At 38.8% G+C, this 25,290-nt stretch overlaps 3 protein-coding genes across 6 annotated transcripts; 2 read left to right on the top strand and 1 right to left on the bottom strand.

The window, feature by feature from the left end:
* Positions 1-2,326: 2,326 nt before the first annotated feature.
* Positions 2,327-3,461, bottom strand: RpL15 (ribosomal protein L15). Its single transcript, XM_022790245.2, has 2 exons — positions 3,233-3,461; positions 2,327-2,864 (listed from the first exon to the last, which is right to left on the bottom strand). Exons 1-2 carry the CDS (start codon positions 3,402-3,404, stop codon positions 2,422-2,424), a joined length of 615 nt encoding a protein of 204 aa, XP_022645980.1. The 5' UTR covers positions 3,405-3,461; the 3' UTR covers positions 2,327-2,421.
* Positions 3,462-4,033: 572 nt separating this feature from the next.
* Positions 4,034-6,167, top strand: LOC111243910 (SOSS complex subunit B1). The gene has a single exon (XM_022790244.2). It carries the CDS (start codon positions 4,375-4,377, stop codon positions 5,095-5,097), a length of 723 nt encoding a protein of 240 aa, XP_022645979.1. The 5' UTR covers positions 4,034-4,374; the 3' UTR covers positions 5,098-6,167.
* A 1,074-nt stretch (positions 6,168-7,241) lies between these two features.
* On the top strand, positions 7,242-22,086 carry NitFhit (ntrilase and fragile histidine triad fusion protein NitFhit). 4 transcript variants are annotated; one of them, XM_022790241.2, is made up of 10 exons: positions 7,244-7,595; positions 8,852-9,358; positions 9,568-9,898; positions 15,056-15,276; positions 15,538-16,119; positions 17,232-17,403; positions 17,892-18,008; positions 19,025-19,170; positions 20,955-21,053; positions 21,737-22,086. In XM_022790241.2, exons 1-10 carry the CDS (start codon positions 7,590-7,592, stop codon positions 21,824-21,826), a joined length of 2,271 nt encoding a protein of 756 aa, XP_022645976.1. In that variant the 5' UTR covers positions 7,244-7,589; the 3' UTR covers positions 21,827-22,086. The 4 variants fall into 4 exon arrangements, with proteins under 4 accessions (XP_022645978.1, XP_022645977.1, XP_022645976.1 ...); XM_022790240.2 differs by lacking the exon at positions 19,025-19,170 and adding an exon at positions 19,448-19,596 and having other exon boundaries at positions 7,245-7,595; XM_022790243.2 differs by lacking the exons at positions 20,955-21,053; positions 21,737-22,086 and adding an exon at positions 19,448-19,590 and having other exon boundaries at positions 7,242-7,595.
* The last annotated feature ends 3,204 nt before the right edge of the window (positions 22,087-25,290 follow it).

Raw genomic sequence — 25,290 nt, 5'->3', positions numbered from 1 at the left:
ACCTCAACTTCATTAGGTTTTGACAAAGACTCGAAGCTTGGGTTCCTAATGGATTCTTTGTATACACCAAAGAATTACGGCCTTTTCAGCACAATGACCGACTTCTTCTCAGCGTTGTCATCGACGATCAGAAGTGGTATTTATACATCTACATGAACTAGGGATTTGAGTGAATGGTTCTGGAGAGAGACCAAGGCCTAAAATCCAGCCTAAAAAAATTAAAAAAGGATATATTGTGCGTTTTGTGTAACTGCAAGGGTCTAAGTCACTGAGAATTGCCTCCTATGAACCAGACGGCACGTCTAATTGACACATTCGCAGCAAACTGCTGTGGTAAAGTATTTACCTACTAACCATAGGACACATGGCTATCTGGATACGATTCCAAGCATAGACAAACTTTGTTTCTCAGTGGAAGCTAAACGTTTGATGAAATGCCTAACGGCGGTTTCAAACGTAAACCGCGGAAGAATTATTCCATAAAATGAATGAAAATATACGACTCTTTTGGACCCCCTTTTCGAGAGCAAATCGAAGTTATTGTTTAGGCTTTGAAGAGCGCAACACTTGGAATTAATCTGACCACGGCCTGCACCGCAAGTTTACCGGTTATTAAGGTTTTCACACTATTTTGCTCATTTAACCCTTTTTAAACTAAATCGAACGAAAACGAATGTGTATTCATCCCGTGTACAGTCACATAAAAGTGTTTAACTAGATATTTTATGTTCCTATAGACCTCGCTGTAAAATAGCCGGCCGTAAAAATTCTTTAACAGAATTTGGAAAAAACATACGTTCGCCAAGAGCTAAAGTGCTAGCTCTAATAAAAAAGATGACAAAAGCTTGTACGAATCATTCTCCAAAAAACAATTTGTCGCTTGTAGTATAGAAATAGAGCTCTCATTATACGGGATAACGACCTTCGAGACAATTACCTTCTCTGTATTATAATTGCTACGTTGTACTTTTAACTACACGTACATGAGAATTCACTATTTTGAAAATATAGGCTATCTTAGATTACCTGACAATACGGTAAATGTATTTATCTAAAGATAAAAGCATTATAGCGTCTGAGAATAAAGGATAAAAAATAAGCTTGTTAGCGAGAACTCCCTGATGAGAAAGAGAAATTCGTTCATGGAGCACAGATGCGGATATCTGTTATACGATAGAATTCATACCGCTAAACAAGACTCGATGTACTTTTCGAAAGTACAAGTTTTAAGTTGGCTATTGGCTACGAACTACGTAATTGAGTCGGTATACACAAACATTCGCACAAGATTCAAATAAGACGAAAATAGTCTACATTACAAATATTCTGTTGTAAATAAAATCATGTCATATCAGTCTCTAAGGGTAAACAGGCAGCTTTAGAATTTGGATGAGAGCCAACGCCAGCAGTTAGCACTACTGTCTAGTTTCGTCAATCAAAACGTTCAAAATGACCAACCCAGCAGAAAAAAGTTCAAAAGTTTTCTTAACCCGACGAAAGCCATCGTATGTTCATGGATATGTATTCACTAACCCAATTATTCTTTGTGTCTAAGTAATGACCTAATAGAAGTTATATATAACTTATATATATGTATAATATAAAGGTTCTTAAGTATAGGAACCTAACCTTTTCGTTCAATAACATAATCGATATAAAACACAACTGTTTGAATTTCCAAATATTACTTTTCAGGCGGTCTTCGAGGTAACATTCAACGAAGATTCGGCGAAGTCCAACGTTTGTACCTGACGTTTTTTTGTACTAGATTTCTGTGAAATGATTATTTGCAATTATTGGTTAATTTCTAATTATTAATAGAATAGAGCAGGACGATTGACCATCGTCAGTCAGAAGCCTTCCTTGGTCGAAATAGACAACACAGAGCCCCTGGTTGAACTCCACATTTCCAGAGTCTTTCTATACCAATTAAAACTACATGCAGTTATCCTCCGGTAAGTGACGCGTTAACTGTTACGAAACATTGAAACGTTATGTGCTTTAAAGAGAACGGAAGTTGCTTCTCATTAGTGCCTTGGTGTCCATATGTCTCTCTCTAAACATTAGAATAACATCACTCCGATACAACTTTAATGAACACAGCTCAGCTATTTGCTTATTTCATACTACGTTGCTTAGGCTCGGTTGTAGAGCTCGGCTTACTTTTGTGTTACAAAATATTTCCTCGCCTTGTGGAAATGGCGTACACAGCTTTTTGGAGCACATTGCCGTGTGGCAACTTCCTACTTATTTTCCCTCCATTAGCCTGATCTCACAACTACGTTCTCATTAGGCGTTACACTCTCGAAAAAAAAACACCGCACACTTCAAACTCTTCACCAATTGTTTGTTTATTGGTGATGACCAATTACCAGCTGTATTTGTACAACCATATGACGAAGGAGAGTACTACCATTTTCTCTAGCGCTTAAGACGCATCTGGAGGGTGTTTCTCCTCTTCCAGCTGGCACGGCGAGACCCACCGATAGTCTTCGTGTACCGACGACCCTTGCCAAGACCACGGTGTTTGCGGCCAACCGATGTAAGGCCACGTTGTTCGCGATGCTTGTGCACAGGTTTGCACACCCAATTCATGCGAGGATCGCGTCGGATGGCCTTGTGGAATGGATCAACACAAATAACCTCGAAGTACTTATAGGTGGCATCCTGAGCCACCCAATATGAGTTTAGCACCACAAGGGCCTTCACGCGTTTGCCAACGCGCCCCTCAGCGATCGCCTGATGATTGCGAGTCGGCTTTAACTGGTTGACACCGTGGTTGCGAGGCTTGCCATACGTAGCTCCCTTGGGCACCTGGCGTTTGCGGCAACCACGGCGGATGCGGGTGCGATAGATGACAAACCCTGCATATAAAATAAGTAGTAAATCAGCAGTTAGTCTTTGCGTGTATACAATATTATTCATATTGGAAAACTGAAGCATCAGTTGGTAGTGCATGAATCAAATAATCCTCACGATTTCTCAGTAAGGTGGTGATACTTATCATCATTGAAAGACATATATATATATAAACCACACCAAAACAGTATAGCAACCACGTGGCCGAGGCAAGAACCGAGCACTTCGAAATACTCATCTGTGACCTGTAATCCAAGCGAGCGTTTAAAATCAAATACTAGGAGCTTCAACCTCCTATCGAACCACTTTAAATATTTTATAGTTAAACTTCTACTAAAACTTAATAACACTAAGTGATGACTTGTTAGCACACCTTGTTTAGCTTTGTACCCAAGACGACGAGCTTTATCAGGTCGGGTGGGCCTGGGCGCACGATGAACACGGTTCAACTGCCTAAAGTACCAACACCTAAGACGCAACAAGAAGCGCATAACTTCGCTTTGCTTCTTGCGCCATATCTCTTGCATATACTTGTAAGCTCCCATTTCGTCAATCAAACCCTGCCACACACACGGAGCAAAAGAATTGATGTTGACTCAGGAAGGCTCGTCGTCTGCTTCGGAGCGCCATACGCCGAACAATCACACCATGAAAGTACCACAAATGTATTTTTGTACGTTTTTCGGTTCCTAACCATACTAGCGTTCTAAATGGTTTAGCAATAATTACACTTATTTCCAATATTTGTTATATAAACGAAACAGTTTCACCTGACTAATTGTTAATTCGCTCTATTAAAAATACAGCAGTCGTACGAATATAGCATCTGTGGTACGTTTACCAGTAAAAGTTCCTTAAATAAAAAAAAACTTTTTGCTCATAATTTCGTTGCGATACAACGCTTCAAGTCTCTACATAGTATTATCTTCGCTTAGTATGATTTTTTGGAAGTATTTTAAATTGATGTCGCTTGAGGGAGTCGAAAGCAAGAGCTGCTAGATTAGTGGCTTCTGTTTAATTGTTATGGGGCATTATTTGCTCATTCCCACGTCAACACAAGTTTTATAGTTTGATATTCTGGTTCCGCGCGTTATTTTACCGTTTACTGGGAGCACCGCATGTTTGGTACGTTTAAATATCCACACGAATTCTCATTAGGTAACAATTGATTACGTAGTACGCATTAACACTACAAATCGATTGCATGCACCAGCATAGTCATTCAAGCGAACCTGCCAATGAGCCATATGGGTTTCGGTCAACTTGCAGCAATATAGGACACGATGTTTTGTGTAGTATGTATCTTTACCAACACGAAGAGCCGCTCAGAGCCAATCTCTTTTTGACTGAGCGTGTTCCTTCGTCATTAATGTGTCCCAAATACGTGTGGAAGTACAAATAAGTTGAAATCAGCCCATAGTCAGCTGTTTATCTTGGTGCTTCATCTAGTCACATGATTGATGAAATGAAAGAGACTACAGGCAGTCGGTTGTTTCATATAGAACGCGAAAACGAATGCCTAAGAGCTACTGTTGTGCTACATTGAGTTCGCTTTCTGTGACTCGCGTGTGTTCTATTCGCACTAAGGGACCCCGCCAATTGATCGTCGGGCGCCTCGGGGTACCTCGCGAGTGTTGTGAAATGCCGGAGACCGGCCAGACGCCTGGTGGTAACGTAGCCCCAGCGAAATTGGAGCCGCAAACGTACTTGCGGGACCTTAAGCCCGGCCTAAAGAATCTGCATTGTGTGTTTATTGTGCTTGAAGTCGGCAAGGCGTCGACGACAAAAGATGGCAACGAGATTCGATCATGTAAGGTGGCTGACAAGACGGGCAGTATTAATTTGTCGGTGTGGAACGAGGCTGGACGCCTCTTGGAACCCGGAGACATCTGCCGTCTAACTAAAGGCTACGTGTCGTTGTTCAAAAATTCGCTTACATTGTACACTGGAAAGGGCGGCGACCTGCGAAAGATTGGTGACTTTTGCCTAGTATTTTCCGAAACGCCAAATTTATCTGAACCAAACCCAGAATTCCTTCAATATATGGCTAACAAACTTAATCCGGAGTCACGTTCGAGTCCGCCCAACGGCGCGCCTCGACCGACGCAGGGACAACGGCCGCCGTTTCAAAATTCCAGGCAACAAAAACTACCTCCGCCGCCAAATGCCAGCTCCCAGCCGGCGGGACCCGGTGGAGTACCTACAAGAAATACGCGACCAAACTGGCAGCTAATGTAGAAGTAGTTGGAGTAGGCATATCGAAGTAGAGATTTAGAGATCCAATTGTTATTATTACATTTATTATTAGTACTACGGTTACTACTAAACTGACAATGACAAACAGCGCGAAGAAGAAAAGAGACGAGATATTTCAAAAACTCAGTGACATGGACTGGGATGGCAGAAGCACCTTTTCGGCCAAAAAAAGTTCTCTGAGGATACTCATTTGTCCGCGATGAATCGACTCGTAACAACCGAATTTCTACCGGATTGAATTTTCTTTTTTATTTGAAATCACTTCTTTCCACAAAGCTGTTTGCCTTTATTTAGCTGGGTACTCTCTACGGCGCGGGGATCAATTAACGGAGTGTTGGGGACAACGTCCACCTATTTCTAGCAGTGTAATAAAGAACAGCGCAGTCGTACGCATGCGGTGATGCTATGTAAAGAACGCACATTTTCGAACAACATACGATAACGTGTAGCGCACTGGAAACATGTTTCTTCAGACTCTGATTGACCCGCATGCGAAGTTGTGAAATCCAACAAAGATATTGTTTGTACAGTAGTAAATTAGAAACGTATAATAAACATTCCCGGGTTCATAGATACCTACACGTAGACAAAGCCGTCTATACGCACACTAAAGACAAAACTAAGTAAATCAATAGACCTACTATAATACAACCTATCAAACCGTAAAGCTCTCATAAGTTTCGACGTTTCGTAGTACTGTATATGGGCATATCTGAAACTGTGTCATTCTGTTGAGCGCTTCCTGCGGGATAACTTGCGTAAGAGAGGATCGCAAACAGACAAATAAATAGAGGAAGATACTTGCGGAAGGATGTTTGTTTACGCCGACGGACTTTTTAGTTGTTTGCGTATATGCGGTCAGGAACGAAGTTACGTGGCCAGTATAATCAATAGAGAGACGGTTCGGGGTTGTTCCCTCAGACGGGAGAAAGATTCAAATGTTGTATTCAGTGTTATGTACATAGGATTAAATTAGATTGCGTATTGTAAATTTAATAAACCTATGGAAATAAAAAATAATGACAATAAAAGACAAGTCTGTGATCTACGTAGTTTACTCGCCTTCAATTTTAGACGTATCGTAAAATCTATAGAGGTAGATACTAAAGGATACTTTTGACTACAAGAGGAAAAGCTAAATCAATAACTTCGGAGGATTCGTTAAGTGGAACTGTTGCTGTTTTGTGTATACATATGGGCTGGAACGTGTATTGGCCGATCGGTGTTAGAAATGACTTTGTTTAGTACGTACGTTTTGACACAAAACCTAAATTTCTATTAACCTACGAAATTTCCGCAAATTTAGAGGATAATTTATTTAATAAATAATTTAATGTTAGCTCAGTATGAGATTCTATGGTTGTTCATGCACGATATATGACGAATGCTGGGCACCGACTAGAATAGGTTGCTTGTGTTATTTGAGATCTATTATTATCGGGTGAAGTTCAACAGTTAAATATTTGAAAAAAAAAACATTGATTCGCATTTTTTAAGGGCGACGTCAAGATAAAGACATCGCCTGTTGTCATTCTAACATGAAATAGTCTGAAATTTTTGTGACAGTGGCTGACCCGTACTTTAGCGAATAATATAGCAAAACTTACGTAAGCCAGGAAGTATTTTGCTTATGCAAGTATTTCATGTGCTATATTCAAATCGTCATCATCTATTTGTTATGAAGTTGAATCTCCCCTGCCAGCCTAACCAAAGTAGAATCGAGATAAAGTCACTGCGACCCTTAACAAACAACGGGGGTATATGAAAAACTTACATAGACTTATTCGGCCAATACGTATCTACAGCACTAATCAATAGCTCTTATACAGTAAGATAATATATGTATATATATAAGAAAAACATACTAGACATACAGTATCATAAACATTCTTTATCTACTGTATAAATGGATATTTAGTTAATATAATACTCTAAGAATTGTCATATTTTTTGTATTGCTATTTGTCTTTTAAACTTTTTATGGTGCTGATATAAATATAGTCTCGATGATTTTAACTACGAGGTAATTTCACGCATTGCCGAGGAAGATTTCAAACGATGTTCAAACGTCGGCGGGCGTCGTGCCCGCTTCGAAATCTATTCCGAGTGGTTTCGAATTTAGCTTGTTGTTGCTGAAGAACTATGTTGATATCGGTCTTGGAGACGTTTTGTTTCGATTGCCGCTACTTCTGGCAATTGTGTGTACAAATGGTAACGCTAATGGGTCGAAGTAATAGCAGATTCAGTGTCAGCCGAGGAGTCCGATGTTTTGCTGTCGGTTCTTCTAGCAGAAAATATAACACGACAAAATATGTTGTAATGAAAGACTACTAGAAAACAGTGACACTCTTTTTGTTTACGCAAATGCCGAATTCTGAATTCGGAAACTGGTGAGATAACGGTTTCCTTAAGTAAACCGCCAGCAGAAGCGACTGGCAACGGATTATCGTCCTGCTTTTTTGCTCGCCTGCCCCATGAAGGTAAGTTCTTTTTTTACTATTTTTCCAATGAGCGAATTGTATTTCTCACCTGTGTTGTTTTTCGAACTATGTGTGTTACCGTTGTCAGGGGAGGCGGCTGTAGCGGGTGTTAAATGTACATACGCTCGATATTAGACGTTTTCTTTTCGAACCAAATGGTATTTTGAACCATAAGTTGCTATGTGATATGCGTTTCTTTATGTATTTATACTATCTGAAATTATTGGAGAAATTTATTTCTATCAAATATTCTTTCAGTGTAAGCTCTATTCAGATAGTGGTAATCTTTTTACGAAATGTGTTTTTAACTGTTTAAGAAAACAAGTAGGAGGCTTTCAATTTCTATATTTTAGTTGGTCCTGTGCACTTTAATGATAAATTTCTATAGTAAAAGTAAGCAAGATGACGAAATTTGTGAAAGAGACTCTATATATATATCGCCCGAAAACTAGCTGCAATTACAGAACCGTTGTTGTCCTCAGGTGATTAACTTAAGAAACTAGAACAGTACACATCTTGGATAGAGTGCATTAGTTAAGGAAATTTTAGATGCTAATTTACGTACATTATAATTTTACTTGGGCACTGTAATAATAAATACATGGCATTTTGACAGTTTGCGATCTAAAATATACTTTTCACCCACATAACACCTTCGTTAAATTAAAATAAATCAGTTGTACATGTTCAGTTTCCTTTGAATTGCCTCTAGAATTTGTCAGATTTAGTAACGCACAAATTTTTAGTTATGTTAACGGTTTATGTTGGCTCAATTCACGTGAAAGCTGCATTAACAGAGTACGTACAAGTATGTAGAATAGCTGATAATCCATTCATTTGTGCAGTATATTGTGTGTAGCATTTCATGTAATTAGATCACTAAACTGGCCGAATTTTTTAAGATTAAGAAGTATTGAATTTTACTGTGTATTATGTTTCTCCGAAGGGGCGTCTCGTTTGTGGGTTGTCAGACTGCTATGACATACCAAATCGCTGAAGTAGAGCGAAATTTTGAACATTTTTTCACCGGAGTTATATAATTTATAATAATATCATTTATAATAATTTGTACGCTTATTTGTCAGTAATTAATTCCTTCATATTTGTGCGTTTTCTATACTGTGTCCGTGAGTTACAGTTTTAAAAAGGAAGAAAAGTTTCAGAGTTACTGACCTAAATATTGCATTATTTTTGAATAGCTTCATTTGCTTGGTATTTTTAGCGTCATAGTAAGAGCTATAATGTCCTATTTTCAGGGAAAGGCGATGGGGAACGAACAGTCGGGCCGTCCTAGCGGGCCCTATTACAGGTTGGCGCTCATGACCGAGGCCATATTGCCTCGGACGGACAATTACATACTCAACCAGATCGGACAGTGGGCAGCTCAGCAAACGCGGACGCCCATTCCTCGTGTCATCGAAACGACCGAGTGTATTGACACGACCAACGGTAATGGCAGCGATGATGGTATTCAAACCATCGGTGATAATCCGCCGTTAGAGAAGCCCTTATACCGACATCTTGGATCCTTCGGCTTAAAAACTGCTGGTTATGCTACGGATGTAGCTATGCCTTCGCCGAAATTAATGGAAGGTTATGACGCGAAAGCTCCAAGAACTAAGAGAGCGACGCCGGCGTCGTCCTCAAGAGATCGGTCACGATTTGCGTCGTACCACAAACCGCCGCATATACCTAATGTTGACGGTAAAAGCTACCTCGAATTTTTCAGACGCGATTTGCCGAATATCTATAGGAAGCAAGCGGTAAGCCGACAGATTAGCAACTTGTTGTTCCTTAATTATTCTCGCTGGAGAAGTTATAATCGTAAATCAATATTTAAGTGGTAGACTATGTTATGACAGAGTTTGTCAGTTTATCTATTGTAAGAAACTGTATTCTGAAACAAGCAAGGCTAGATGCAAATTAAATTTCACGAGACTAACCAACGATGGGTATTTTCTTTGGTTTCTAGGTCAATTTCAAACGGAAAACAGATAGGAGAGAGAACGGAGTAAATACATATAAATCATCATTAACGTTCATGCCCATATCAGATTTGCTTAGTCTCGGGGAAAAGAAATCACAAAGTACTCAAACCGAACTGACTCCAGTTGCAGTTAGTACCGATGCCATTGATAAAAGCGAACCCATTCGACAGTCGCCAAGGAAAGTGTTAGGAGACGGTTTGTGTCTTCAGCTGTTAAAAAAGGAGCTCGATCAGTTTGAGGAGGATCGGTTCCGTGAGACAGCGGCAAATCAACGGCTTGTTGCCAAATTGGCAGAAAATCGACGAAACGTGCAAGGTCAACTAGCCCAGCCAATCATATTAGTGCTATCGCCTCAGACGCCACCTTTAACAAATGAGATGAGGAATTGCATTGACAAAGCTTTACGGATAGCTGATCACAGTCGATTAGTTGTCGAAGAGTTTAAATTACGAATCACGCGGGGCGATTTACATAAACTTGAGGGTTTGAACTGGTTAAATGATTCGATTATTAATTTCTATTTTGCAATGTTAGCTGACAGAAGCGAGAAAGATGAAAAGTTACCTAAGGTATATAGCTTTAGTACATTTTTCTACGAGAGGCTACGTACCGAAGGCTATAAAGGCGTCCAGCGGTGGACGAAACGAGTGGACGTGTTTTCTAAGGATATTCTACTTGTACCGGTCCATCTTGGCATGCACTGGTGCCTAGCTGTTATCGACTTTAGGCTGAGCTCCATTGAGTACTATGATTCAATGGGTGGTGATAATGATGAGTGTCTGAAGTCTTTGTTCATGTGGGTTCAGGAAGAGTCCCGTGACAAAAAGAAAATTGAACTCAACGTAGACGGGTGGAGGACCTTGAACCGTAAGGATATTCCGCAACAGCAAAACGGGTCTGATTGTGGAATGTTTGCTTGCCGGTTTGCTGAATACGTGACGAGGGCCGCGAAGATCAATTTTACGCAGAAAGACATGGCATATTTTAGGCAGCGCACGATGTTTGAAATACTCGAGAAACGACTTCTATAGTGAACCAGTGCTACCGCACACGAGCGGACAGGCATAAAGAGTCACAAAAGTGTTGTTTCTCGATACTGAATTGTCCCCTACAGAATATAAAACGTTTTCTTGTTGAATTTGCGAGTTTCGGTCCACAGTATGTATACGTAAGTGGGTAACCAAGCTTGTGACTAGTTCCGTGAAAATGTAAACTTGAAATACATGAAACAAATTATTTTTTTCAACTCTTTGCCCTTCAGCTGACCGACGTAAGAAATTCTAGTAAAAGTATTAACGAACTTAATCTATTTTTTACTACCAATGTATTACATGGCAATAGATCTTGGTCGAAGTTTTAAAAAGCAAATCATTCGATGAACCCGGTGTTATGGTTAACGGCGGCAGGTCGAAACACAAGGCGAAGACACCGCACACTTCTTTATAATCGGCTTACATTGCAGTCGCATCACGAAAATAGTTAATTTAAAATAAAGGTATATAGTTGCGGTAAACCTCTTGCAGATTACAAGCAGTATACTGTATGCAAAGTCATTCTCTTACAATTTCACTATTTTTACCCATTTTCCTAATTATATCAAATGATTATTCTGTATGATAGACCCTCCGTTCTTATTTTGTCATGCACGAAAAAGACGTTAGTCATGTCTATTCGCAATCAAAGGTTTAGCGGTATGTCAACGCAAAGCGCTATAGTTGTGAAACCACACATAATTCCTATTATTTATGCTAATTGGTTCAGTACGAATTTGTTTCGTTACTCGGCTCCTACAACAATTATGCATGATTGATGTTATAGCCTATTAAGATCGTGATTTTTATGTTGCTGAGAAGCTTGTGAAAAAATAGATCGAACTGTTTGCCGCAGGTCATGTTTTATACAGTTTTCCAATAAGCTGCAGCATAATGTAACTTATTAACTTGAATGACCTCCCAAAATCATAATAATAATTTTATATTGATGAAATACATGAAGTGTACTGTGTACATATGCAAAACACAGAAATACACGTGCATACACTACGAAAATTAATTTTCAAGGTTAATAATACAGATCCACCATAAAAATATGATGTAGTGATTCGCATGTGACCTTCCATTTCTGCGTCTACGTCTTCCATTTCTATGGATGTCTGCGTATGTGTTGGGTATTTTCTAGCGAAAAAGCAAACCTATTACAATGTTAAGCAAGTGTCAAGCGGTGAAACCTTAAAGAAGAGTAAGAGATTATTTACTATACAAAAAACGTGGGCCTTAATAACTTGAATTCACGTTTATTCAAAAAGGCCATCTGCTTTATGCACTTATCTTGTGCAAGGCAGTTTCACGTTTAGAAATTAAACAAATACGATACCTTGTACATTAATATAATCCAGTCGTCCCTGCTGCAGTGCTGTAGGTCTATATCAGGGTCGTCTATTAGTGTGCTGATGTTTTATAAGTCACATTCTGTAAAATCGAGTCAGCGATCCTGGGCTAAGAAAAACGAATGTTCTTTCTGCACTTTACAGCTGCTTTAATGTTGTTTCCACTTGAATCTAATAATGTAAAATACGCCTGTACTATACATGTTCATATTTAAGCTATTTGAAATGGCGTACTAATGAACCTTTGTGGTGTATTGTTGCACAATCTAGATGTCCCATAGTCTCAATAATTATAGGTCGTGTAGTTCTCGAACAGTTTATTCGATTTGTAAATATACCTGTATGTACGAATTTCTAAATGAATGATGGTAGATCTGTAGGTAGGACTGTCACGTATGTGGTCATGAACGGCCGTCATGACACGGTACGAGAGCGCCTGAGAAAAAGAACAACGCTGCGACCGTGCGTGTGATAACAAGCGAATATCAATATTTATTTCTGTGTGCATTGAATGGTGTGTTGTATGTTACGTTAAGCAAGCAGACGCATTCGGATATTCGAACGCAAAGGAAGATTACACTTTCTGAATCTACAAGTCATGGTGGATGTATCTGTTTGCTTTCAAAATAAATCGAATTTAAATTCACATAGATATATCTAAAAATATACATATGGTGAAAAATATAGATATAAGTGAATGGTCGTATGGTAAGCTTTGGCGTTCTGTTTGTATATACTTGCTTTTGTCCTCAGTCCCTTGCCACGGGTTGAATGCAGTTATACATGTAAAAGTCCTTGACGCCTTCTATCAGTCTGTATGATTAGTACTGAAAAATAAACACAGAATTTAATCGAAATAAGGCCCCGAGAGAACATTTCAGGCAAAAAAGTGCATTTTTCGATACCAGCTTTACTTCGCATTTCTCCAAGATCAGGCAATGTCTGATATAACTTCGACGATCGATAGTTTCTAAAGCCTACTAAGAATACAGTACTCAAACTACTCGTGAGTGGGCTAAAAATATGAATTAGGCGATAATGGTAACACACCTAAAAACAATAAGTGTAAACGAATTATCTACTTTGCAACATCTCCCCAGAGACCATGCATCGTGAAGAACGATGTTTTTACAGAATCGTCACAGCCATTGAACCTTTTTGATGAAGTGAAAGTGCTACAGGACTTACCGTTTAACTCTATAAATAATTATAGAAAGCTATAGAAATTATGTTGATGATGTTGTCATCTATTATGATAGAAAAAATTGTAAAAAAATAAAGATACACAAACCATTCAGTCGTAGATTTTGCGTTGTATTGCAATCTACCAAGTTTTAGACCAAGCAGAAAAATATGATTTGTCTTTTCTTCTTTACGCCTCTTTAATTCTTTCAATTTAAAAACTGCCTTCTTTTTATAGAACATGCGTTTTAGTGAAAAAGCTTAAAATAACTGAAATAGAATCCAGAGTGCTTTTACTAAACGGATATTTTTGAAGAACTGTTAATATGGGTTGTTGCATGTGGGGTGCTCAAGTGTTGTGATCCAAAAACAAGCTTGAACAGAACCCACAAAACGACCAAATATGAGCATGTCGATATATTTTTATTGTAATTACGCCATCATTTAGTCGTCAGTAACTTAAGCTGTGTGTTACAATACGGAAATCTGCTCCTAAAAGGCTCTCCCTTGTACCTTTACTACAGAAAAATGTATTCGTTTGCCGCATGGGACAGTGGACTGAATTTTAAGTTGATAGTTAAGCCTAGTCTATACGTATGAGCTTGTTACGGGCTAACTGAATGGTACTAATACCCATCAATTAGTACTCGTAATAAATAGAAATATTATTGGGGATGCTCATGAAGTCATAATGGTCTATTGACATTTAATCAGCAGCTTTTTACTGGGCTGAAACCTCTTACCGCCAGCACCCTTGCTAAGCACATTTTACCTATAGAGGGATGAGAAGGTTGCTCACTGTTCTCTATTAGGTATTACGAATATATATTTAAACACTCGCTTTTAAAATTTAATTTTTTGTCCCGAAACATGCATTAAGAGTCACAGTGGTCATAAAAATTATAATGCTGATAAAGTGTAATGCTGTCTTGAAAACATATAGTTTCAGTATTTGTGGATGACCAAACTTTTTTAATCGTTGAAATTTATTTGGAGAGTATGCCAGTATGTACGGGTACTTTTTAAGCCACTGGGATCACACATCAACTAAAACGACCTGCAAAATCGAAAAAAACAATCTAAAAGATATTTGATCATTTTCTTTAAACAAACTTTTGCGAAACCGTTTATATACCAACTGGATATCGAGCCGCAAAAATAACAAGTGGTTGCGTGATTTATCAACCGTTAGAACAGACAAAACACCGAGTCAGTAGCGCATATATTGTTAACGAATTGTAGCATCTCTTCAAACATCGGCGTACTGTGATTTTTTTAAAGGAACGTTTCAGAGAATAGGGTAAGGCAACCAGCCTTACTCAGTTGGCGATATTCTCTTTAGATTTCTGTCCTACACACTCTAGGGACAATGCCAATTCAGGATACGCTCGATGCAATTATGCAAATAAGTATAGAGTCACGCTTTTTCTTGAAGCCGCTCTTCTCACGGCCGCCTTCCTCTTGAATTGGTACACTGGGCTTTCATCACATGCTTCAGAATAATAAGCCTTTATTTTGAGTCTAAGTTCTGTTGTAACATATTCTGATAGCAGATTGTGCATTTGAGAGTCGGAGAATATTTCTACGTGCCTCGATAACTGCCCATGTCCAAATGGCTCACACTAACGAAAGGGTCGAATTATTTCTTTTTACTTGAAGATAACCTGAGTAAAAGTGAAATACTGAAAGTATTCTGCTAAACCTACGTCTTGAGACAGTTGGTTGCTTCGTGTCTCTTCCCGTTGTTGTTTTGTTGTGTACGCCATTTGTCTATTCTTTAAATTATATTACTTCAGGTGATTACTCGCTGAGTCAAATCAGTATAGCATTTCCGAATACTCACTTCGGTGATTCGAGGGCCAGTTTTGTTTTCAACAACGTATTTTGGTTGCCTTTTTTTTCAGTGATGCTTAAGGCTGTACCTCGCTTAGCGTTGAGCTCCGTCGTGACTTATCCTTTCTGTCGTCCTTTGCCGTACCTCACGTACTTTCGAGCAATGAGTACCACAGCTGAAAATCGACTGGGCCGAATCGCTGTCTGCCAAGTTACGTCATCATGTAAAAAGGACGAGAACTTTAATAAATTCTCTGAGCTTATTGTTCAAGCGAAAAACAATGGTGCTAAGGTATGTGCTTATCGATGTTGAAAAACTACTTGAAAGAACGAAAGGCGGATTATTCTTTATACATGTTGTAATCTTTGAATAAGTAAGAAATTTAGTAACATGAACTACCAAATTACTTGTTTATTTAATAGCATTTACTAACAGTTATTATTGGAACATACTTAATTCATTTAAAACGCTCACTCTGAACGCGACGTTACCATTTACTACGCGCATTAGATTACGTTATCAATGTATTTATCTGGTGATATAATGTTTCAGATGGTGTTCTTTCCGGAGTGTACAGACTTTGTGGGTGAGAATCGGGATCAGGCTTTTGAGCTGGCAGAGCCACTTAACGGACCCTTGATGAAATCGTATTGCAAACTCGCTTTTGATAACAATATTTGGATCTCGCTGGGTTCCTTTCACGTTCGACCCGAACGTTTAGCTGAGGAGGACCTAAAGAAGATTAGCAACACCCACATCGTAATTGACTCCGAAGGAAAAGTAGCAGCTACCTATGATAAGGTGCACCTATTCGATGTCGATATTCCAACATTCCGAATCAAAGAATCGCAATTTACAGTTAGGGGTGGTCAGATAACGGCACCTGTAGAAACTCCGATTGGTCGAGTGGGTTTGGCCATTTGTTACGATATGCGATTTGCCGAACTCGCCCTTAGTCTGGCAAAATCTGGAGCTCAAATTCTCACCTACCCATCAGCGTTTACGGTCAGCACAGGCTACGCTCACTGGGAAGCTCTTTTAAGAGCGCGCGCTATAGAGACACAGTGCTATGTAGTCGCTGCAGCCCAAATTGGCCAACACAGTCCGAAGAGATCATCGTATGGGCACTCAATGGTACGTGTATTTACTAGCTTAATATCTGCATAATGTGTTTTGTTATATTTTAATTCAGGTGTTTATATTTACGTCGCGTTTCGACCAACATTCTTTATGGTAGCATTTACGATAAAAGGTAATTCGTGTTCTGTCTTCTTGTTGGTTTTTTAAACTTGTAGAACTTAGGAAGCGATCGGAATATATAATAAGTATCGAGGGGCTTTATACAATGGATTATCTCAATTATGTCCAAATAAAGAATGACGCATGCACTATAAGAAATGACTGCAAATAATTAAAGATCCAATATTCATTTTTGCAATCGCAAGAATTTTGCGCATGCAGGAATAATAGCTAAATCATGCGTATTTATCAGATGTATAAAGCAACACGGCTGTAATAAATAATGATATCATGCATTGATTCCTATAAAAATTTGAAAGAATCAGAATTCCCTTTAGCAGTACAAATTGCGCAACTATTGGGTTGTCGGAAAAGTATTAGTTGTTCTTAAGCCAAAATTAAGGCAAACATTTTATTATATTTTGATATATTATTACAAAACTAAATATGTACAACTTTGATCGATAATTTCTTGTCATTCTTCTGGTATTGCCACAACTTCATCGCTGTAAAACTTCTGTGGTTTCTGAATGAACAATTTTCATACGCGATTTTTTGTATCCCTTTGTTAAAACTAAATTAACACGGAGGCCAAAACAGTTAATATTCTGATACAAGATCGGGGTCATATGGTGCATGCATGAAAATTTCATATTGAAGTCCTTTTAGTCTTCAATGAATTTTCGCATCGCTTCGCAGGCCATCGAAGAAAAAGCTTGACCACTAAGCATTGGTCTTCGAAATGTTTTTTTTTTTAAATCTATCTCTCTTACAATCACTCACAAGGTTTTCACTCACAAGTTTGTAAAAGACTAGAGCATTCACCAGCTAAATTTCCTCTGCTAATGTCATGTAGTTTAGAAATTATTAAATTTTAAGGTCCGCCCTATTTACTTATGACAACTTAATATTTATGTAAAAACAATGGTGCAGGCTTATTTCAAACCCTAAGACTAACCTGGAATTTCACTGGGAAGGTTTAAAAGAATCAATTTTCTTTTTTAAAGGTAGTCGATCCATGGGGGGGAGTAATCGCTCAGGCGTCAGATAAGACGAATCAGGTGATATACGCTGACATAGACTTGGGATATCTCGAAACGGTTCGCCAGCGAATGCCCGTATTCTGCCACCGTAGGCCTGACCTCTACGGAGAGCCTGCTCCTGTATACAGCAACAGCGGTGCGTTTTGTTTATTCTGTGTAAGATGGTCTGCTTGCCTTTTAATTATGTGTGTCGTCCTGATTGTATGAAATCTGACCATGGCTGTCGAGTCCTTTACCTGTTTATGCATTGCAATAATATGTTCGAACATAAAGGCTTTGTAGGAAAATATAAGTAGCTTATTTTTTTGACTATTGAACGTCCAGATACACAGCGTTAAGTCCATTTGTAACTTGAAGTAACGCGCTCAGCCTTCGCAGTCAGAGGTCTAAATATTTGACGCACTCCGATGAACTCATCCAATTTTTCTATTAGTAATGGTTATCTATCTCTGCATTTACACGAAGTGCAACACAAGAGGCTAATGCCTAGTCGGATTTATTAATTTCTAAGCATTTTTCCGTCTATTTTTCTAAATTTAATTCTGAATGTCAATTATTCTAAGGAAATTTATTAATAGTAAAGTTAATCATTTCTGTTTTTCTTCGTTGTTTCCTGCCGTTCAGGTATCGATTCCCAGGAGACCTACCAGTTCGGCCAAGTGCAGCTATGTAAATCTCAGCTCTTTCACAAAACTGCGTTATCGATGGCGTTTGTCAACAAAATGCCCGTTCTTAACGGACGTATCCTTTTTGAAAGTCTTGCGAACACACTGCAACATACTGTAGCTTTGTGTTGAGTGCATTTAACTTTACACTAAGGCTTTTTACGATCAATCCTGACGATGACAACAACATGTTATTTTTTATGTGTACACAATCGATTCGTTCTGTTACTACATGGACTTCAAGCGTTTATTTGGGCGAATTTGGTAAATCACTGAGTCGTACACTGTTAAAATCTTATGAACAAAAATTAAACCAACGGGTAGAGTGACCATCATTAGCTACACGTTGGACCGGACAAGAATTTTTGAGGACAATAACTAGATAAATCAGGTTATATCTCTCATAGCGAAACCGCTTTAGAAGTGGTTTGTTTAGAATCAGTCGGGATGCTTAGATCACTGGTTCTCGCAAATTTTAGGTTATATTTTGAAATTGAGATCAAAATTTGATACAAAACAGACGCAAAAGTGTAGATTAGAGACTAATTAGATCTTCAAGAGCTGTAATAAGGCATCCCCTGGGTACGGAACACAGTAGTGTAGTAGACTTTATTTACTACGTTAATAAGACTTGTTAAATTATCCATGAAAGTGGTTAAATTATCTGTGAAAGTGTGTTACGGGTAGTACCTATCCGGGTAATCCATGAACTGAACGAGCAACTCTTACTCGTTTCAGATAGTAAATACATGTTACAGATAAAATTGTACGTTCTGGAGAGCTTTTGCCTGGCGCGGATATTTGTTCCGCTATAGGCAACTATACCCAGAACGAATAGACGAATGTTCGGGATCCCATATCGCGACTGGTTTGTGTCACTTCCTGCAGTGCAATCCGAGTGGTGATTTTGGGTACCAAAACAAGTTCACAATGAATTTCTAGATTAGTTTTCCAAAAACTCAAAGCAATTAATCTCAATATATATACTAGATCTTTCTCGTAGTTGTTTTCTTAAACAAGGCGGATTGTAGTGATTTTCCTTAACTTGCACATCCGTTGCTTCTTGACAATGGGCGCTTTGGGGGGCCACAGATGTTTTGGTTACTCCTCTGCGTCCCGCTCTTCGACTCAAAGATTTGACATCTGTAGAACGGATGGACCTCTTCGAGCTAGTGAAACGAGTACAGGCAGTCGTCGAACAAGAGTATCAAGCGGATTCCACCACCATTAATATACAGGTATCACTAGCGACTTTGTCAGCAATTTGAGTAACAAACAGGTTCCTACCTACACGCACATTGTACAGATACAGGAATTTGCTCAAACTGCATTGTCAACGGAACAGTATTGTTCACCATTATCTAAATCAAGCCCCGACGTAAGTGATTATAAATGTTTTCGGTGTTTGGGAGTTATCCTTAGTAGCTTTTTATAATTCTCTTGAAAATATCTCGGTAAGCACGCAATTACGCCCTGAACGCGATCGTCCTTGATGTTTGCGATGATTGCACTCAGACGTCTTAGTGGCACCCTTGAGGGCAAGTGCTATCCGACTGGCAGATATCACTCCCGAGGAAGCGAGAGACATGTTCTGGCTCATCAGTGAAGTTCAGAAAGCTGTCGAGGAGGAGTTTAAGGCAGAAGACTCGACTATTTCAATACAGGTACTCTCATATACATATTAAAAGACTACATCATCATTTCTGCGGGCTTCACTTCCTTGCTTTTTCGCAGAAGTCATCGGACGTCGACTGCTTGATTGCTTAGTTTTATTTATAGGACATAAGATTACAGAACTACCAATTTACCGTACTACCAATGCTTAATTTCTGCATTAAACTTGTTCAGGTTCGCAATGTTTTTATAAAGATAAAAAAAAAACAGGAATGGACACAGGAACTGCTTACTTAAAATGCATATAACAGAATTATGAACTGTAAGTAAGTCTCAAGACTGCTCTTAGTGGTAGCTTAACCAGTAATTAATTAGTCACTATTGGCAAAGCAACGTTAAAGGAAAACGTCTACATTGTTGCCACACAATCCTCTGCCAACGTATCACGTAAATTATTAAGGGAATTTTTGATGTATGCAGATTGGCCTTTTTGCAAAATGTTGTGGGAAAATCATTGGATAACAATTCTGGAAACAAATCTATCCTAAACATTATTAAAGAATTAAAATTATTCTTGAAGACCAAAGGTCGCTAATTAAATAATTTCATTAATCGTAATCTTCAAAAAAGTGTCCTTCAGCTGGGCTTATTCTGCGTAGAAGTCTTTCATGAACCCTAACAAAGACGCATCAGTGACATCTGCTCTAAGGCTTTATAAATTACTGGTTTTATGATGAGCAAAGGCAGTACACATTGTTCTATAGGAGCGGCCACTTGCAAGGCCGCGATTATCACTGATTTGCCAATTCATCCTAAGTGCTTAGGAAGATTCCGCAATCGTCGTGAAGGTCTCATGCCAGGAAACGACGTACGAGTAATCATTAAAGTGTAGAGCATTTGGCGTAGTTGGGCGAACTGGGCTCTAGAGGCCGCCACAGACAACAGTTTTTCAAACTGAGAATAATACCAGTGACGTTCGCAAGTTATTATTGCTGTATTTATTCACACCTTCTTCAAATCCTGCAAACTACATGCTAGAGTTTTCCCTATGCCCTGTGTATCATTATTATAATGTGGCATTTATGGTCGATAGCAGCTATAGTGACTTGGGTCAATTTAGTATATATATTAAAACAATATGTTAACTCTGTGAAAATATAACTATGATACAAAACGGAAACTAGTAATTAATTAAATTGTGACACTAAGTAAAAGCAGCGTCTATTAGATAGAGTGGTCAGAAGTACATCAGAAAGAGCTACATCTATTACAAAGTTATAATAGTTTCTATATATATATATATTTTTTTTACCAAATAATGCACAGAACGTTATTGAGCCGACAGGCGTTCTCAAGACTATCGCAGAAGAGCTACTATTACTGGGAATCCGCTTTGTTTCTCTTATAGGACGGCACTCTGGCAGGACGAAGCATAGACCACTTGCATGTGCATATCCTTCCTCGTCATATAGGCGATTTCAAAAATGACAATGACATTTATACAGAGGTAGGTTCATGACGCCGGGTTCCAACGAGCCGTATTACAGGTTCGGTAGTCTACCGCAATAGCTTTCAAATGTTATATTTCTCAAATGGTATAAGAAAACGAATGTCAGGCATAAAAAAATTGCTTAATTGTTAAGGAGGAATTGATAGGGAAGAGCGAAGCTGAGCTGTGGCCACGTTGTATTGGCTCCCTGTGTTTCGCAAATGTGTCGTAGTACGTAAAGAGACTTCAGTGTAAGGCTATCAGTTAGAGAATAATCGTTTGTAGATTAGGTAAAGGTCGGTTTCTAGTTGTTCAAAAAGTGTCGTAAACTTCTTTTAGGTTTGCGTCGTGTACTACCGTAAATTTACCTTTTGCTTTCCTTTGGCATAAACAAATACAATGAATTACTGTAGCATATGTAAGCTAAATTTCACCTAAGTTGCTATCTACACTCACTGATTTCTAATAATTTTTGAAGAACTAACGATAATGTTGATTTCACTATTTTTATCCAAAAGCGGTTGTTGTCGTTCTTCTTTTCTGCATACTAGGATAAAATTAATAGAACAAGTGCACTATATCATCTTGTATGTTTACCTGAGATAAAATTTGTCCGAACCTATGCACTTTTACCATCACGGATATGATAGGTGTACGTATTCTTTCAATATATATTGTCGTCTGTCTCTCTTAACACACAGCTTCAAGACCCCGTGCCGAAGAAACGCCCAAGAAGCCAAGAGGAAATGGCAGCGGAAGCTTTAAAGTTGAGGAGGTACTTTCAGGCTTAATTATCACCAACAGCAAAAATGAAACTGACGTCGTTCTTCGTTCTTCCTGCATATAATCTTCATAGTTAAGCAGCTAGTGCAATTATATTTAGCACACTTACTTCTGGAACAAAAATATGAACTTCAATAATTTTGTTACGGACGCAAAGGGCGCTGTACTTTTATTCTCACACTGTGAATTACTTATAAGTCGATGCAAGTTGATTCTGATGTGACAAAATTGTAAATAATAAATATTATTTGTACACCTTCGCCCAGAATTATAGAGATCTCTTATGTAGGTCGCTATGCACGTTTCGAGTATATATATATATATATAAAGCCCTGAAGCTCCCAAACTGTAGCTAATAGATCAAAACAATTCAGTCTAAGTGAGTTCTTTTCTTGATCAGTATGAAAAAAATGAGGTTCTTTAAAATGCGACTTGTTTAGTGGAGCCATAGGGGCTTCTATATTGTCCTACGGCATCTTCACTGAGATCGATTTAATTCAACTGCATGAATTAACGATTGTGTCAGGAAGGTGTTCACAGAACCGTTTTAACACAGTTTTAAGACCTGTCGAGGTGAGCTCAGAAGCCAGGTCTTCTCCACAGCGTTAGGGAACAAGCGACAAGTTATGGAGTCTCTTTCTCAGACGGAGCAGATGCACTGCGAATAGAATGGACTTGATCTCAACTGATACAATAAAATAAACGTGGAGATTTGCCAAGAAATATTATTGCCAGATGTATTTTGGCCCAACAAAGCAACTGTTAAACAGGAATCAACTCAAAAAACTTTTGTCAGACAGGAGAGCACATCAAATGGAGCAGACGATCGCTGTCAGCGGCATTATTCTAAATGCCACAGTGGTACGATGATGTGTGAATCAATCGGTGGTAAAGTTCATTTTTAAAGTGAAGCGCCCCTGGACCCGGGTACAGAAAATCATTTACTTATGGATTGAAGCATTTTCTTTATTTAGATAATTTATAATTGGTCTCTGATTCTTAATTAGACTGCAATTGGTCCTAATTTTGAAACGTTCAAATTCGATCGTTTACTATTGAGGCCTTTCATTATCAAGGCCATCTTGTCGATAGCTTGGCTTCAACTCGGCTACGGTCGGTTTTTCTCGTCGAACTAGGTCACAAGTTCTACAGTGTAAATCGAGCTAGTTATGTACGAAATATTTAATTTTCAATGAAAGAACTTATTATACTTTGCGAAGTTTTGGGATATCGCGTGAGGATTCGAAGCAAGCATTTGCGAATGTACTTTTGATGCATGAACACACACATTGATGTAGCCAAAAAATGGGGCCCGGCTGCTAGATAGCTACTGGGTGCTAAAGTATACCGTAAAGCTTTTCTGTGAGCTCAATCGAATAAAGCGCATTCTCGAATGCTAAATAGAACATATGTTTTCTGCTAAGCATGCAGAAACCTATTGAACCCTTCAAGGGCTTGCAAGAAATGGGGAAACTCATCTTGAGCTATTGCCCATAGCCTCTCTTCTCTTCGACTACCTGACCAACAGTTACTGACCGACCAGGCTGCTGCCAACTGCGCGCGTAAGCTCAGCCTTTGCATCTTGTCCTCAGCTAAGGTCTGCCGTTTATACTCGGTGAAATATACGTACGGTGAGAAGGCATCCGCGGTCGGCTCATAGCTTACCTCCATAATAAATCAACTGCTTCCTTGTTCGTACAAACGCCGTGATGCATGAGGACGCGCTTAATGGTTTCCTAGAATCCATGGCTGGCCAATTTTTTCCGAAAGCTGAATATCATACAACACGTGACACGCGTAACTGTAGCCCGCGCTATTTTACGTTAGAGGCAAGATAACTATTGCAGTTGAATCGTGTCAGAAAAAAGACAAAAATACCATAGGCCTCACTCAGATATATTATCGCTTAATACCCCCACAATCTAATAGAGTAGACTAATATAGAGATATAGATGATAAGTTAGTATTTACCGTTATCGGTATGTTTGACACATTAACATCCTTTGCATACAAGGCTGATTGTCTTATGATAGATAGCTCGGTCGTATAAAACGTTGTATTCGATTTTCAAGTCGGAGCAATCTACTTTCTATAGATTGGCTTTTCTCGTTTCCATGATAGCTATCGTGGCTAATTCTATAGATAACAGATTTGTCCGCTAATCGTAGCAAAACATAATGGTATATGTTCGAACTCGGGCTTAGGAGGGCTTCATTTTGTGCTGGGAGCCAACTGTCCTATAAAATACTTAAATGTGTTCCCGGACCGAAGACATTCAGGTTGCTTTTTCTCCCCACTGGATTGTTGGCAGCACTAACAGTGGGCGTTTACGATTGACAGCGATTCCAGGTAGAGTCCTTGTGACAACTTATTTGCCTGCTAATCTTCGGGTCTAGGTTGTAGTCTACCTTGGAACCCAAGTAGTGACAGACTTTGTTTCGTGTTGGGAGCCAGCCGTCTGACGGAACACCTGACGGCAATATCGGCCGTAAAACATAGAGGCATGGTCTAGAGTAAATGTATATATATATTAGCTATTCAGCAATGCTACGCAACAGCTATACTTTGATATAATCGAAATTTAAATAGTGCGAAATTGAGGCCTACAATAGGAAAATATACATAGTATTCCAAAGTCAATTGTGACGTGCCTGAAGTACCCTACGAGAAACGCTAACACTCGTCGAGGCAATTACAAGAAAAAAATATTGCGGAGACTAGATTTTGAACACACCTGCAAGAAACAAAATCCTTCTCTAGAGAAGAACCTATTAAACATTATTTTAGCCAAAACATATATTGAAACCAAAGATTGCAATTTAATGAAAATCATATGACGATTGTAGCTAGAGCAAGAAAAAGCCCCATGGCCTTCACTAAGCTTTTCTTATAACTTCAGAGTATCTACTAGGCTAAACCAAACAAACGCAAAGTTTTAAGCACTTACTGACACATTTATAAAACATATCTGCCCTTAGTTTATTGTTATTAGTTTACTGTTTGTCAAAAGTGATGTCCATCCTGACAACAGCGGGTCCAGCTTTGCAGGAGATACATTGTGGTTTTTATTGAATAGGTTTATCTACTTTGCCATAGATCAACCATAAAGAGGGTACCTGCTTGCTGTAAAAGCAATGAATGGAACGGAAAAGCCATTCGCGCAGCTTTACGCGATACCTTAGAAAAACTGCAACGTCAGCGTCAAAATCGGCTGGACCATATCAAGAAAGAACTAAGTTACCGAGAGCCGATTCCTTCTAATAATCTTTTAAGTTTTAAAGTGGAAATTTTTGTTGGGATGGGCAGCTCATATCCTGGAAGTTAAACTAGTTTAGGATTTTCACCTCGGGATACTCTGCCCGCTTACGGTTGTATATGCGCATGCAACTCTAAAAAAACCTTATTGGAAGTGCACACGTGTGGATGATTGAATGAATATTGCAGTCCCTCAGAGATACAATTATAACCGAAG

The sequence above is a fragment of the Varroa destructor genome, unplaced genomic scaffold, assembly GCF_002443255.2.
Source record: "Varroa destructor unplaced genomic scaffold, Vdes_3.0 BEIS01000002.1, whole genome shotgun sequence".
Classification (NCBI taxonomy): Eukaryota; Metazoa; Arthropoda; class Arachnida; order Mesostigmata; family Varroidae; genus Varroa; species Varroa destructor.
This window is presented reverse-complemented; position numbering and strand designations above follow the sequence as displayed.

What these genes read in the sequence shown, in the direction of transcription:
- RpL15 (XM_022790245.2), bottom strand. Translation starts at nt 3,404, where the DNA reads ATGGGAGCTTACAAGTATATGCAAGAGATATGGCGCAAGAAGCAAAGC. An exon ending in TGGGTACAAAGCTAAACAAG is followed by an intron (nt 2,865 to 3,232) that starts GTGTGCTAACAA and finishes TTTTATATGCAG; the next exon opens with GGTTTGTCATCTATCGCACC.
- LOC111243910 (XM_022790244.2), top strand. Translation starts at nt 4,375, where the DNA reads ATGCCTAAGAGCTACTGTTGTGCTACATTGAGTTCGCTTTCTGTGACT.
- NitFhit (XM_022790240.2), top strand. An exon ending in AAATCGACGAAACGTGCAAG is followed by an intron (nt 9,899 to 15,055) that starts GTCAACTAGCCC and finishes CTTTTTTTTCAG; the next exon opens with TGATGCTTAAGGCTGTACCT. An exon ending in ACTCGACTATTTCAATACAG is followed by an intron (nt 19,597 to 20,954) that starts GTACTCTCATAT and finishes TTTCTCTTATAG; the next exon opens with GACGGCACTCTGGCAGGACG.